The sequence below is a fragment of the Myxocyprinus asiaticus genome, chromosome 24 (assembly GCF_019703515.2).
Source record: "Myxocyprinus asiaticus isolate MX2 ecotype Aquarium Trade chromosome 24, UBuf_Myxa_2, whole genome shotgun sequence".
In the NCBI taxonomy this organism is placed as follows: Eukaryota; Metazoa; Chordata; class Actinopteri; order Cypriniformes; family Catostomidae; genus Myxocyprinus; species Myxocyprinus asiaticus.
This window is the reverse complement of record NC_059367.1, coordinates 26,418,486-26,432,546: the sequence shown is the minus strand read 5'-3', so window position 1 is coordinate 26,432,546 and position 14,061 is coordinate 26,418,486. Positions and strand designations below refer to the sequence as shown.

At 39.0% G+C, this 14,061-nt stretch overlaps 1 protein-coding gene across 1 annotated transcript in view; it reads left to right on the top strand.

Annotated features, from left to right (window-relative positions):
* The window catches only part of ipo11 (importin 11), a 195,130-nt gene extending 181,444 nt beyond the window's left edge, over positions 1-13,686 (top strand). The window contains 1 exon segment of the mRNA XM_051654108.1: positions 13,535-13,686. Within this exon segment, the coding sequence (XP_051510068.1) occupies positions 13,535-13,686 (152 nt within the window).
* The last annotated feature ends 375 nt before the right edge of the window (positions 13,687-14,061 follow it).

Below are 14,061 nucleotides of genomic sequence, written 5' to 3'. Positions count from 1 at the left end.
AGTTACAAACTAACTAGTAGTTACTAAGCCCTTAGTGTGAACTTTACATCCTAACTTACGTGAGAACTTACGCACAGCTGGTTCAACCCTACCCTGTTCCCTATTGCCCTATCAAGCATCAGTTTGTATATACTGTATATGTTCTAGTTTTTCACAATCATTGTCAGTTCTTATGTTACTTAGTAGGTTTCCTAGTACGTTCCTGTGTTTGTAATTGATAGATTATTTGGTTCTTTGCATTTCTCCACATTGTTTTGTATGTCCTTCATCACCTTCATTAAAAGCATGCATATAGATCCATCGTCTCCCACCTCATCTCTGCTACAAACCATGACAGTAGAGTAGGACTCCAAATGGAACTGCCTTAGTCATCTTATAGCTGTGAAATGGGATCGTTTGTGGCATAGACACTTAATAGCAACATGAGAGAGAGGTCATTATCCGCTTTCCCTTAATGGCTTTCCCCAAATCTACATAAATGGATTTTGTTTTTGTTTACTTCAGACTGACAAGAGTTCTGTTGCTTACAGGCTTTCAGACAGTACTTACTTTAAAGTGATTCTTTGGTATAGAGGATGTGGAATCTAGATAATGTTTCAGGAGTCGCAATGTAATCAACTTTAACTGTGAGAAATCCCTCACCATTGAATGGATAGTTCCCCCAAAATTGTAAAGCCTATCGTCATTTACTCACCCTTAAGTCTTTCAAACCCCTATGACTTCCATGGAACACGAGGAAATTAATTTTGAAGAAAGTTTATGCTGCTCTTTTTTCCAAATGAAAGTAAATAGGGAATAAGGCTTTCATTCTCTGACATTTGGCTAAACCGCTTTATTTATTTATTTATTTATTTTCTATGGAAGGTACAAAGTCACATGAGTTTGAATCAACATGAGGGTAAGAGAACTTGGGTGAACTATCCCCTTATCCCCTTGGTTTTGGGTGAACTATCCCCTTATCTTACCTGACATATTAAATGAATCTTACATTCATTATATCAATCAGAACATTATCACAATCGGATAATAAACACCAGCAAGTCACTATCGCAAGTTTCTTTTGCTTCATTAAAGTCCTGCTTAATGGTGTCCGTGATCCAATTTATCCTTGTTTTCACTTTAAATATACTAGAAATAAGGGATCAAGGGTCCAGTGGAGTTTAAATATAGATGACTGCCTTTACTTTTGAGACAAGACTTTATTGCCATTTTACACTTCTGGTCTTCAAAGACCTTTCCTTTATTCATTTTCTCTATTCTATTATCTATTAAAAGTTTACTGTGGCTTGGACAGAATTTCTTTCCAGAGGCCTCTGCTTTGAAGTATTGTTCTTAGCAAAGCCTATACTATAAAGTTATTTTTGTGAGTGTCTTTTTTTCCTCAAAGAACCCTCGCAATTGTTCAAGGCCTTAGTGCTGCCTTTGTCTAACTGCCATTTCGTGGTCTCAACAATTCATAGTCTTTGTAGTCTTTGAGGTTTAATTTATGAAGTCGACTCCATGTCCTACAATGACAGCCCATTTTAAGAACTTCAGATTGCATTCTTCTCTCCAGAACTAATTGATTTTTCCATAGATATAATAATGTCCCCTCAAATTCAGGGTCGGTCCAGTATGAACAATGACAATGCAGCTTTATAGTGTCATTCAGCTACCACCATGTTTAACTCTAGATGTTCTTTTCTCATGATGCTGTTCTGTTCCCAATTGCATTACAATTTCAAGTATTCTGGAAATTCATTTTGTCCTCTAATATCTCAGTGAATTCTCCCTTTTAAGCATCTAATTACAGTGAATATTACTTTAACCCCTAAAAGCGCAGGGATTCTGCTTTGATAGAACAGCCAAGTTTAGAACAGAATTTTTTCTTAAATAATACCCGCTAGCCAGCCGCAATTGATAGATTTTCTCAGGAGAGCATCAAGTCTACATCGGCTCGCTTGAGGTTTGATTTAGGCTCTATGTACCGTACAATTCTGTGTGACTTCCAAGGTCATTCGTAGAAGCATTTACCTAGAATTAACTGATTCCCTGTTTCAACTTTGATTCTGTAACTACGAGGTCATTCCCTTAAAAGCGCCACCATGATGCACCTTTTTCCCTGGTCATGGAGAGTAAAAAGGAGCTTTGTGTAGCATGTATGACCACCGTTCTCGACACCTGTTGCATTTTGGCGAGACGGAATATATGTGCAAGAGAGTTCTTTTTATAGCTGTTGTTTATTTTCCTTATGAATCAACAACTTTATCTGTGACTCTTGTACTAAGTAATTGACTGGCAAATAAAAGTCTCCATTATTCATTTTGCCTTTTGCATGCCGATTTTGCACAGTGTCTTCTAGGGTTTTTTTAAAGGTCAAGGGTAATCATATCAATACGCTACAAACCTCTTAAAGTAGGATTTTATTTTTTTACCATGTTTGGAGCCTCTCTTGCACTTTTCCACTCAGAAAAATATTATAACATTTAGACATGTCAATATCAACAAAATTCCATCAAAATGAACTGTGTAGTTAATACCTTAAAATATTTAGTTTATTTTATTTGGATAAAGATTAAACAGTACTCCTAGAAATTACTAGTATTTTTGAAAAATATACTGTATTTAAAGTAATGTTTTGGGTTTTATACAAGTTAAGCTTAATCGACAGCATTTGTGGAATAATGTTGATTACAATACAAATAAATAAATAAATTCGACTTGTGCATTTTTTTTTTTTTTTTTTTTTTTTTTACAGATGAAACTGCTGTTACAGTAAGGCACCTACAATGGAAGTAAATGGGGCCAGTCCATAAACATTGAAATATACACTTTTTCAAAAGTATACCCACAAGACAAAGACATTATATGTGTTAACATTCTTTTAGTGTGATGAAAATCGCTTACTATATCTGTTTACATTCCTTTTAAAATCATGTACACTCTTTTGAGATGCAGACTCCAGTCATACCAGTAGCCTAATAAAACATGTTTTATACTATATGTAGTGGGTTGACATTATGAGATCACATGACCAGCTACTGATTCTATCTCAGAAACTACCCTATCCTTCTACTCACGGAATAAATTAATCATGGCTAACTGCAAACAGTGAGTTCACCTTTAAATTCGTCAGAAGACCTTTGGCTTTAAAATAACTTTAAATTCATCAGAAGACCTTTGGCTTTAAAATAATCTGATTTATGCAGCATGATGCACAGTAAACCTGGCTCTGTGAAATGGGAGTGTTGAAATGTCATCTAGCTTAATTGGGTTATAGTTTGTATAGTGTTGTTGTATTCATAGCCAGCAGTGTCAATGCAGTGCTCTGTGAAATCAATCCATTATGAGTTCTATAAATTCACTTAGGAAGAAAAATAAGCAGTTATTAAGGCTGATCCCTCTGAGCTAAATTGTTCATGAGCTCACACACTCTGTTAGGTTCAGACAGCACCAGGAAATCAATGCTGTAAATATATTTGTTCTGAATATTTTCTCAGACACTATGTTTTCAATTATGGTCAAATATATTTTATACTGAATTTGGCTGTAAAATGTAGTTTAATATTTTGGGCCTTGCACTTTTGGTTCTCTGCGCAGACACGCTGCAGTTGCTGATGTTTTGGGTATGGAATTTGGGTCAGTTGTGATCAAACTTTTTTAGTTAAAGTTTTTAGGACACCTTACGACACTTGGGGAAGAGTGCATCTTTAGAGAGCATTTGCAGGATATGTTTGTAGAGAGTGCTGAATGGCTGAACAGGCAAGATGTCCTAACAGCTCAATTGCAATCACAACTGACCAACTAGCAGATTCTGCACCCAACATCAGCAACTGCAGAGTGTCCACTAAGAACAAACAGTGCAAGGCCTGTTTACAAACAAACGCTCTACAGCGGCACTTCCAGGTTTTTTTTTGGCACCCAGAAAAGAACGGCTGTCAGTGGGTGCTTCCTTTAGATAGGCTGCGTTAAAAATGGTCCAAAAGTTGGACTGATTAACAAAAAATTATGGGAGATTTGGGCTTCTTTAGATTTTGATCAGGATAAGTGGATCAGGACAAACTCAGGGTTTGACATAAATTATGATATTTTATGGATCTCCATCATTGTTATTGTGTATACTCTAAAAAGACCCAATTGCCCCCCCAGCTGCTGTTGGTAGATTTGAAATTTTTCCATGTAGGAATTCCAGAAACTCTTAACGAAACGGTTTCTAATTCCCATTGCGCAAACCTCTGTGACAGAAGTGAGGTCAATTATGATCTAACAATGATCTTGTATGAATAAGACCTAATGGGACCCCGTCTTCACCACCGCAGCACATGACTCATTTAGAGTAATCCAGATTCATCAACATTAGAGCAAGGGTAAGAAGTTTATGTGTAAATTTACATGTTGTAAATCCACAAGTAATTTTATGTGAGAACATTTTGTACCATGCTGTAAGTAAAAACTAACTTACAGATAATGCAATTATTAGGGAATGACTTCTGTTATTCTCTTATTAGTGAGACTTCTGTGCACATGTGTTTAGGTTGAATAAATATTCTAGAGTCTTGTGTTTTACACCAATATTGTGTGAGAGATAATGTGTAAGACCTTCATTATATTTAACCTTTTTGCTGGATATAGTTTGCGGATGGTGGCATTTTAAATATTTATTCCAAGACTTTTCTCCCTCTGCCGTAAGGTTCTTTACAGTATTTGTAGAGTTAATTTAGTGTGAACTAAAGTATAATCATAAAAGATCACAGTTGCATCGTTAATGCTCATCACATACACAGAGGCAAACTCCATGACACGTCTTAATTAGTTCATTAATGCATAATACAGTTATTTAAAAATCATTATTGTGTATGTGCTAATTGTAACCATAACATTGCTGTTAAGTTCAAATAAAATAATCAATCTCTGCACATTGAAACCACAAGCTTCAAAGCGAGGTTTGAAATTCCAGTGTAGATTTCCTTAAATTTTACTTTTGCAACAATAGAAACTAAAACATCAGGTTAATATATTCATGCAACAATAATCTCTCTCTCTCTCTCTCTCTCTTGCTCTATCCCTGTTCCTTCCCCTTCATTAGCAGAGCATTATTTATGTGTTGCATGTATTTATTATTATATTCAGTGGCTCAAGAGTTTGCTACTGTATGAGTGCCGTGGTACAAAGACTTCAAAAGAGACTTTCACCATCTGATGCAAGAGTTGAACTGTTGCTGTAATTTTATTTGTCCACTTTTTTTTTCACTAAATAAGAAAGTCTAGTGTCTCAGTTGCATTAAACTTTGCTTTGGGTTCACATTGTAAGATTGAATGCAAGCCATCAAGACAAAAATCAATGTACTGAATGGGTGATTAAACAAATAAAACCCGATAAATTTGAAAACATGTCCAAATGTAGCTAATTTTATTTTGAAACTTTATTATACCCAGGAAGACACAAGGACCAAAGGTCAATTTTGTATAGAACACCTTAAAAATATATCACTATAAATGAGTAATGCTGCATCTAGAGTTATCATTGTAACCCATTAAACCCATCCCAGTGGGCAATTGATGTTGAAAAGACATCAAACAGGTCAAATATGCAAATCAAACTGATGTCAAAAACTTGACGTTCATTTGACATCCACACACTGATGTCCTATTCTTGACCACCAAAATAATGACATAAAAGTAATAAAATGTAAGGAAAGTTTTATTCATCAAGCTTCAATTCAAAAATACAAATGTAAACTGGATTTTGTATCCCCTGAAGGGACAACAGCGCATGTAAAGTAAAAATACTATGGACTATAATGGAAAAAAGATAACGATATATGGATGATAGGCCTAGATTCATAGATGGATACATGGATGGATTAAGATAGATGGATGAAGCTGATAAATGGTAGTGTATACCTATTCTGAATCTGAACACAGATCAATCGCTGTCCGGCCCTTTTGGCGTCCCATACCCCCATATCTGTCGGGAGCAGACCGGAGATAGTTCTTCATGTGTTTTTTTTATATCAGCCTTTGACGATGCTGGTTTTGACTGATGTACAGCAACTGAATGAAGATGGAGCGACTTGTATCACTTGTTTTAAGACATTATAAAGTACAGCATAAATTATAAGATTTTCAACAACCATCATTCGTACTAACATAGCAATCCACAAAGTAATTAAAACTCTCTAAACAAGCATGGATAACCATCTAGATCAGTGATCCTCACTATTTTTTCCAAGTGAGGGATATGGGGGTATGGGATGCCAAAAGGGGCGGACAGCGATTGATCTGTGTTCAGATTCAGAATAGGTATACACTAGCATTTATTTACATCATCCATCTATCTTAATCCATCCATATATCCATCCATGAATCTAGGCCTATCATCCATATATCATCATCTTTTTTCCATTATAGTCCATAGTATTTTTACTTTGCATGCACTGTAGACCCTTCAGGGGATGCAAAATCCAGTTTACATTTGTATTTTTGAATTGAAGCTTGATGAATAAAACTTTTCTTACATTTTATTATTTTTGTGTCCTTATTTTGGTGGTCGACAATTTGTGTAATTTTATCAATAAACTTGAATCATGTATTATGTTTTCCTGTGTATGAAAGAAAGTATGGTACTGCTTTGTCTGCACAATAGAAAGCAAGCTCAATTAATTAATTCATCATAATGAGGGTGGAGACATCAGCACTTTGTATTAGCTCAGGCAGCCATAGCTGTGATTAGCATATAAATGCTGAGAGAGCATGAATCGTCATGGTTACTGGTGTAACCTCCGTTCCCTGATGGAGGGAATGAGACGTTGGTGTCAATGTAGTGACACTAGGGGTCACTCTTGGGAGCCCAAGACACCTCTGGTCTTTGATAAAAGGCCAATGAAAATTGGTGAGTGGTATTTGCATGCCACTCCCCCAGACATACGGGTATAAAAGGAGCTGGTATGCAACCACTCATTCAGGTTTTACGCTGAGGAGCCGATATAAGGTCCGGCCATTTCAGCGGGTATTTCAGCGTTGTGGCAGGAGGGACCAACATCTCGTTCCCTCCATCAGGGAATGGAGGTTACACCAGTAACCATGACGTTCCCTATCTGTCACTCACTCGTTGTTGGTGTCAATGTAGTGACACTAGGGGTCCCTATACAAAATGCCACAAGGCTGAACGGTGTTACGTGAACTGGCGGTGTGTGGTGGACAGACTTGCTGTGTGCCTCATAGCCAGCACACCAGGTCGACACGTAACCTCCCCCAACACAGTTATGAGTGTCGAACGGCCCTTTTTGGGGACAAGTCGACTACCCAAAGATAGAGACAGGCTTAACCGAGTCGTGGCCTCTTTTCCCCTTCTCTTTTTTCACTCCCTAAAAAAGAAGGGGGATTATCCGACTGGGCCGCCAGGTCTAGTCGGGGGGTGTCCCTCCCAAGGGGAGGACACCGCGGAGACCACACCTCGCCCCAAGAGAGGGGGGGGTATTTAAGTGGAAGAATACGTCACATGGTCTTTCCAACCATGTGGAAAGCCTTCAAGGTAGATCCTGCCCTATGGGGGAGGAGTTACTACAAACATGGAGACTGGGGCAGAGGGGCTCTGCCCAAGGAAGATGCAGTTTGCCAGCAGGGAAATGAATTAGCGGAAGATATAGATCACATGGGGTTAGCCTTACAAGGAACCGCCACATGCAGAGCACCTACCCCAGAACCGGGCTCTTAGTTAGCGTGTGTACTGGGCCGGCAGCAAGTCTCTCCGAAAACTCGACTGCCACAGGGCTCGGAGGAAGTCAACCAGGGAACAAATTTTGTGAACACTACTGGGAATTAACGGCGCACGTCTTCAGCTCAAAAGGAGGTGGAAGGCGCTATGTGCAAGCAATACACCCGGCCGGCTATCCCAGGCTTATCCGCTTGTGTTGCGTGCCACTACCTGGGATGAAACCAGGTCCACCCAGAGGTTGTAGAACCTTGCAAAGGTGTTGGGTGTTGCCCAGCCAAAGGTGGCGCTCCTGGACCACTAGTGTGGTCATCGTCCGCCCAAGAGACCGCGCCGTGACCTCCGTCACTCGGAGAGCGAGGTCGGTCGCCGAGCGCAGTTCCTGCATCAATCCCGGGGCGGAACTTCCCTCGTGCAGTTCCTTTAGCGCCTTGACGGACTTGCAGGAGAGCCATGGCGTGCAGGGTGGAGGCAGCTTGTCCAGCGGCACCGTAGGCCTTGGCCGTCAGAGATGACGTAAACCTACAGGCCTTGGATGGGGGCTTTGGGCACCCGCGCCAGGTGGCGGTGCTCTGCGGGCATAGGTGCACCGTGAGCACCTTTATCCACCAGGGGATTGCCGAATAGCCCTTGGCCGCCCCACCATCGAGGGTAGTGAGGGTGGGGAAGCTGAAAAGATCGGGACCGAGCAGTAAAAAGTGCCTCCCGTGACCTTGTCAGCTCTTCATGCACTTCTGGGAAGAAAGGAACGGGGGCGGGGCGTGGCTTTGAGTGGCGCCGCGAGCCCAGGAACCAATCACCGAGCCGAGAGGGTTCAGGGAAGAGCGGTGAAATCTACTCTAACCGATGCTCGCGGCTGCCCGGGAAAGCATGTCGTCATCTCTGTGTCAGCCTGTGACTAGGCAATCGACCCCGAAGGGAGGAGCCCAGCAGAGGATTCCGACTGGACGAGCCCGCTCTCCGATGCTGCGCTCGAGAGCTCATCACTTTCACGGGCTCTGAATAAGAGGTCGAACTCGCCGTGAGACGAGCCGGCGGACTCACCCGGAAGCCCGATTGAGGCAGACGAACGTGCTGGGGAATGGGAGGTCCGTGGGGGGGATACCCGGCGGAGGCGGTCTCATTGGGGTCCCCAGATCGCCCCCAGTGCTAGCCGCGCTGGCCTCATACCCGTGGGTAAAAGGACTGAGGAGGGAGCCTCTGGGGTGGCTTGTTTTCTTACGAAGGCGAGCCGCGACCGCAACGTTGCCATGGACATATTCTCGCAATGAGAACATGACCGTCCACGAACGCTGTCTCCGCGTGAGCAGTGCCCAAACACGAAAGACAGTGATTGTGACCGTTAGAAAGCGAGAGATAATGAACACAACCAGGAATAACACACAATCGGAAAAGCATCTTTAAAAAAGATGCGTCTTTAAAAAGACGTTTCGTGTGTGCGCTCTTTTAGAGAAATATATACTCTTTTAGAGAGGAAAAATGCTCTTTCAGAAAATATACTCTCTAGTTTTTCTGCCGAAGCGCCCAGGGGCGTTCTCTGCAGTGCACCAGTGCAGAAGGGGGAGAAGCCGCTGAAATGCGCCATCAGATCCAGCAGAGGTGAATGAACAGTAGTATTCAGCTCAATGAGCATGACCGTTCGGCTCCGAAGAGAAAATCTGAATGAGTGGTTGCATACCAGCTCCTTTTATACCCGTATGTCCGGGGGCGTGGCATGCAAATACCACTCGCCAATTTTCATTGGCCTTTTATCAAAGACCAGAGGTGTCTCGGGCTCCCAAGAGTGACCTCTAGTGTCACTACATCGACACCAACGTCGAGTGTGTGACAGATAGGGAAACATATTTTTATTTCTGTCCTCATGTGTTAAGGCGCATGTGATATAGGCTTGGATCAATGGCTTTTGTGTCAACACCCGACAAAATTCCTTCACAGTTGTTTGCTGACGTGTCACTCATTCTGTCCCTCAGCAAATGTGCAAGAAATTGATAATGCTTTTTATTGCAATTTTTAAATTGCTTTGGGGCCCTGAATGGATTTGTTTTATTAAAAAAGGAGAACAGGAAACAATATGTAGGATTATGCTTCAAAAGCGCAATATTTATTTTCCTTTATTGCCATGTTCCTGTAGCTCAAATGGTAGAGTATGATGTCTAGAACACCAAGGTCATAGGTTTAATTTCAAGGGAAAAAATATGCTGATAAAACTTACTTTGCCTTAAAATGCTTTTAAAATATTACTTTTTTATTTTTCTCTTTTTAAAGTAACTGTATACAAAATACTTTTTTCACAATACTTAAAAAACATTAACTTGGAAAAAGAGGTTTTCAATTCAGTTTTTCATTTGTTTTGCATGTTTGATGTGGGGATTTTTTTGTTATTGGTTTATTACCGTTTTCAGCAAGCAAGGAGAACTTTTTATTGGATAATTTAATGCTGCATCTTGTAGGTTTTATATATTTTGAGTCTGGATTGACTGCTGCGTTATGACAGAGGTTTAACTGCTTTATTATTTTGTTACAGATCCACGTCATGATATTGAGTCATCCATCAGAACGTAACCTAACTGTGGGCTTATTCTGAAAGTCTTCCATAATATGTATCATGCTCTGACTTATTATTATTTGCATTCTGTTCTTGTTCATAAAATGTAATATGTAAAAAGTAGCTGTGTTTCGATATCAAGTCAATACTAAAATAAATTAAAAAAGATACCAGTATTTGTACAGAATCTGTAGTACTGACTCAGTTTGGTAGCTAAGTGCTGTCTGATGGGGCAAATGAAAAGTCAAATGCACATCTTAGTCATTGTAAATGGCTAAAAAAAAAAAAAACACTCAGTTCCTATTTTTTGTACTCTTGATTTATATCTTGGTAAAATGTAAGAGAATGTTTACTTTATTGAGAAATACTTTGTTGTTTTAATTTTTATATAAATACTATACTATAGTATTTATATAAAAATACTATAGTATATATAAATATAATACTATATATATATAAATTAAAACTAAACGAAAAAGTGAGTTTAGTAGCATGTCAAAATTGTTATCAGGAATCATTACATTTACTCCGGTATTGGTATCATCTCTGAAATTTTGGGTGTGTAAGAACCCTAGTGTGTGTCTATGGATATGGGCTTTTATGGAGGTTTTTCGGCTGATACCAAAATCTAGATATAATGTCAATATATTTATTTTTGTTTTGTTTTTTCAACACTGGACAAATTGTATGTCCTATGGGTTGATTTGTATTAAAACTAACAGATTTCATCTTTTGTCTTTTTGTTGTTATGGTCACATTAAAACTCACTTGGAAACTTTTTACCAAGCTTTATTGATTTATTTTTGTTACTTTTAATATTCCTTTTATTTACATATTTTCCAATTTTATAAACATAAATATTATTACGTTTACAACTGATAATCCAAACAAAGACTGAAATAAAAATAAAAGAAAATTACACTTGTCCCACAGTTTTGGTGTCATTTCCACCACACCAAACAGTTTTGCCCCTAATACTTTTTTTAAAGGTTAGTGTACTTGCTAAAGCCGACACCACACTAGCATACACAAAACCACTAGATTTTGGCCAAAGCTTGCCGACTGTTTTGCTGAGATGGGAATGGGACGTATGACACACTTGCCAATACAAAACGGTGGAGAGGTGACACACATACCAGCTCAGCGCAACTCTCTCTCTCTCTTTGATTCTCTGTCAAGTGGAGCTCGCCAAAATAACACCAGTAGTACTGCGTAAGCATAAACAATTGTAAAAGAGTAATTTAGGAAGCAATTCATATCTTGTGAACGTTTGTGATTGCATATTTATCCCCTCAAGGCTTGCTGTAGAATGCGTATGTCCACATGCCTTCTGTAAGTAAAGAAATTAAGTTTAATAAAAATAGACTGTTGTGCCTCCGCTTTCTGATATGATTTAGTGTGGAAATACGCTTGGTGACAGAATCATTAGAGATAACAATCAGCATTTGTGATAATATGCAGCTGAGTGCGATGAAAACATTCAGATAAGCATGACGTCTTGTCAGTTCTTCAGTAAAGAACTCATTGGTCACTTGAAGAGAAAAATTCTCTGTCATGTTAGATCCTTTTTTCCTGTTGCTGGAACCATTAACTCAGCAGGGAGTCCTGACGGTCAAGTTATTAGGGACCTTCTGCTGGCTGCTAATGTGAGCTTCGTTTCCCTCCGCCTCAGATTATGTAAATAAAGCTTACACCTGAAAATCACTGGGAAAATCGGCTAGTGTGGCACCAGCTTAACCAATTTGGTGACCAAATGAATTGTAAGACAAGTGATGTTTAAAGAAAAAAAATTAAGGTAAATATCACTTTTCCAATCAAGCTGTAATTTTGCCAAATTATGCAAAAAGTGTGAAAATATTATTTAATTGTTTGCAATTGGGAAACATGAAAGGTTAGCTATATATTAGCAATACAAAGATGTCAGCCATTTACTTCAAAAAAGTTTCAATTGTAATTTCCATCACCCTCATTTTTATAACATAATACAAGATTTGAGATGTGGTGGAAATGACACTAGTGGGAATTGTCATGACTTTCAGAAAAAATTACAAATCTCCTGTGCAATCTATTCTCATAGAATGAACGTTACTATAGCTAAATTTTTGCAAACTAACTTTTACGTGTAGCGCATTCCACATTTCGCCACAGTTTCCTGGTGGAATAAACACTAGAGGCACTACAACTGTGCGATTATTTCTCTTTCACACAAATCTCTACTACAACGGCTGATTATGACTTTATAAACAATTGTGTTTCACACTAGTACTCGCACACTGCTATGTTATGATATTAAAACACTTTTACTATAATGCATCATTTGAAAAGCGATACGTTTTAATGCTTATTTTACAGACCCACCTACATTTACACATGCATTTCAATGTGAATAACTTTTGCAGTAGCTCACCTGATAAAGTGTTGGACTTTGGACTCGGAGGACCACGGCTCGAGCCAGTCAAGCTCGTATGCTGACACGTGAGACAAAATTGTAATTAAAGGGACACGAAATGACGTGGCTACTTCAGAAAATGTGCTTTTCATGTCGCATTTGCTTTTTCCACACTATCGGTTAGGTTTAGGTATTGGTTAAGGATAAGGATGTCTGTTTTGTTCACCTCTCATTTGCATTAAGAACACTGTTGGTTGGATTTAGGTTAAAGTTTTAGGTTAGGGAGGTAGATTTTATTCATTAAAACCTCCATCTAATATTCACCTTAAAAACCTTGTATGATTACAACACCATTTCTCTCGCTTTTGGCGCCCCCCACTGGACATTTCACTGGGAAACTGCAGTGAAATGTGTAATGAAGCACATAATTTAGTTTTACAAAAATATTGCCACGGTCACATAAAGCTCATGAGATCAGGCTGCTCCTGTGATGCATGTGCATGCACTATTGGGCATTGTTAGTAGATAAATTAAACTAGTGAGTGAGAAAAATGTTTTAGCGAGACTTTCTAGAAGTTCACAGTGCCAAAAGTCCCCGAAGTTGAAGGAACATTCATACTGTATACAATTTAATAGTAGCAAATGAGAGTTACACAAAAAAAAGTCATGTTTTACACATTTACTCAAAATTCACTTTAAAGTCACAAAAAAAGTGTATTACCTATAGAAAATGTAGTTGGTAGTTCTGGTGTCTGAAACAAAGGGGAGCTATAGATTTCTGTTAATAGACAAAGTAGGTTTGGTTATCAGCCAGGGCCAATGTTCTCAAAATGGTCTATCACTATCACTTGCTTTCCTTATTCTGCTTTCTGACTGTGATTTTTCTCTGTCTCTAGCTTGCTCTGGAGGACCTGTGCACAGTGTCTCTCTTCAGCAGTTTGTCTATGAGAAGCTGAAGGCACAGCAGATGCTGATGGGCGACCAAAGCTTCCAGGCTCTCATGGAGACAGTGGACACAGAGATTGTGTGACAGCTGCAAGAATTTCTCCAAGGCATGTGAGGAACAGATTGTTAAAACCAGTCTTCTGACACCAGAGATGCCAACCTTTTGACCCAGAAAAGACACAAGCTTCCTTTTTTTATTTTTTATTATTACACATTCATTGGATTCCTCTTTTTGTAAGTTTGAGATGGGGCAGAGAGGAATCTACTTAGACTGAAAAAAAGATCCATTGTAAAAAGAACAAAGTGAAGAAACTGTTATGATGCCAAGTTTTGTAATGGGACAACAAGGGGCTCTAATATTGAGTTTTGAAAACCCCAATTAAAGGGCCCAAGCAGTGTTTACATTGAGTCTTCATAAAAAATGATGCAATATTTTTTTTTAATTTATGTAAAAATACACTGTTTGAAAACCTTATTACTTTTTTCCCCC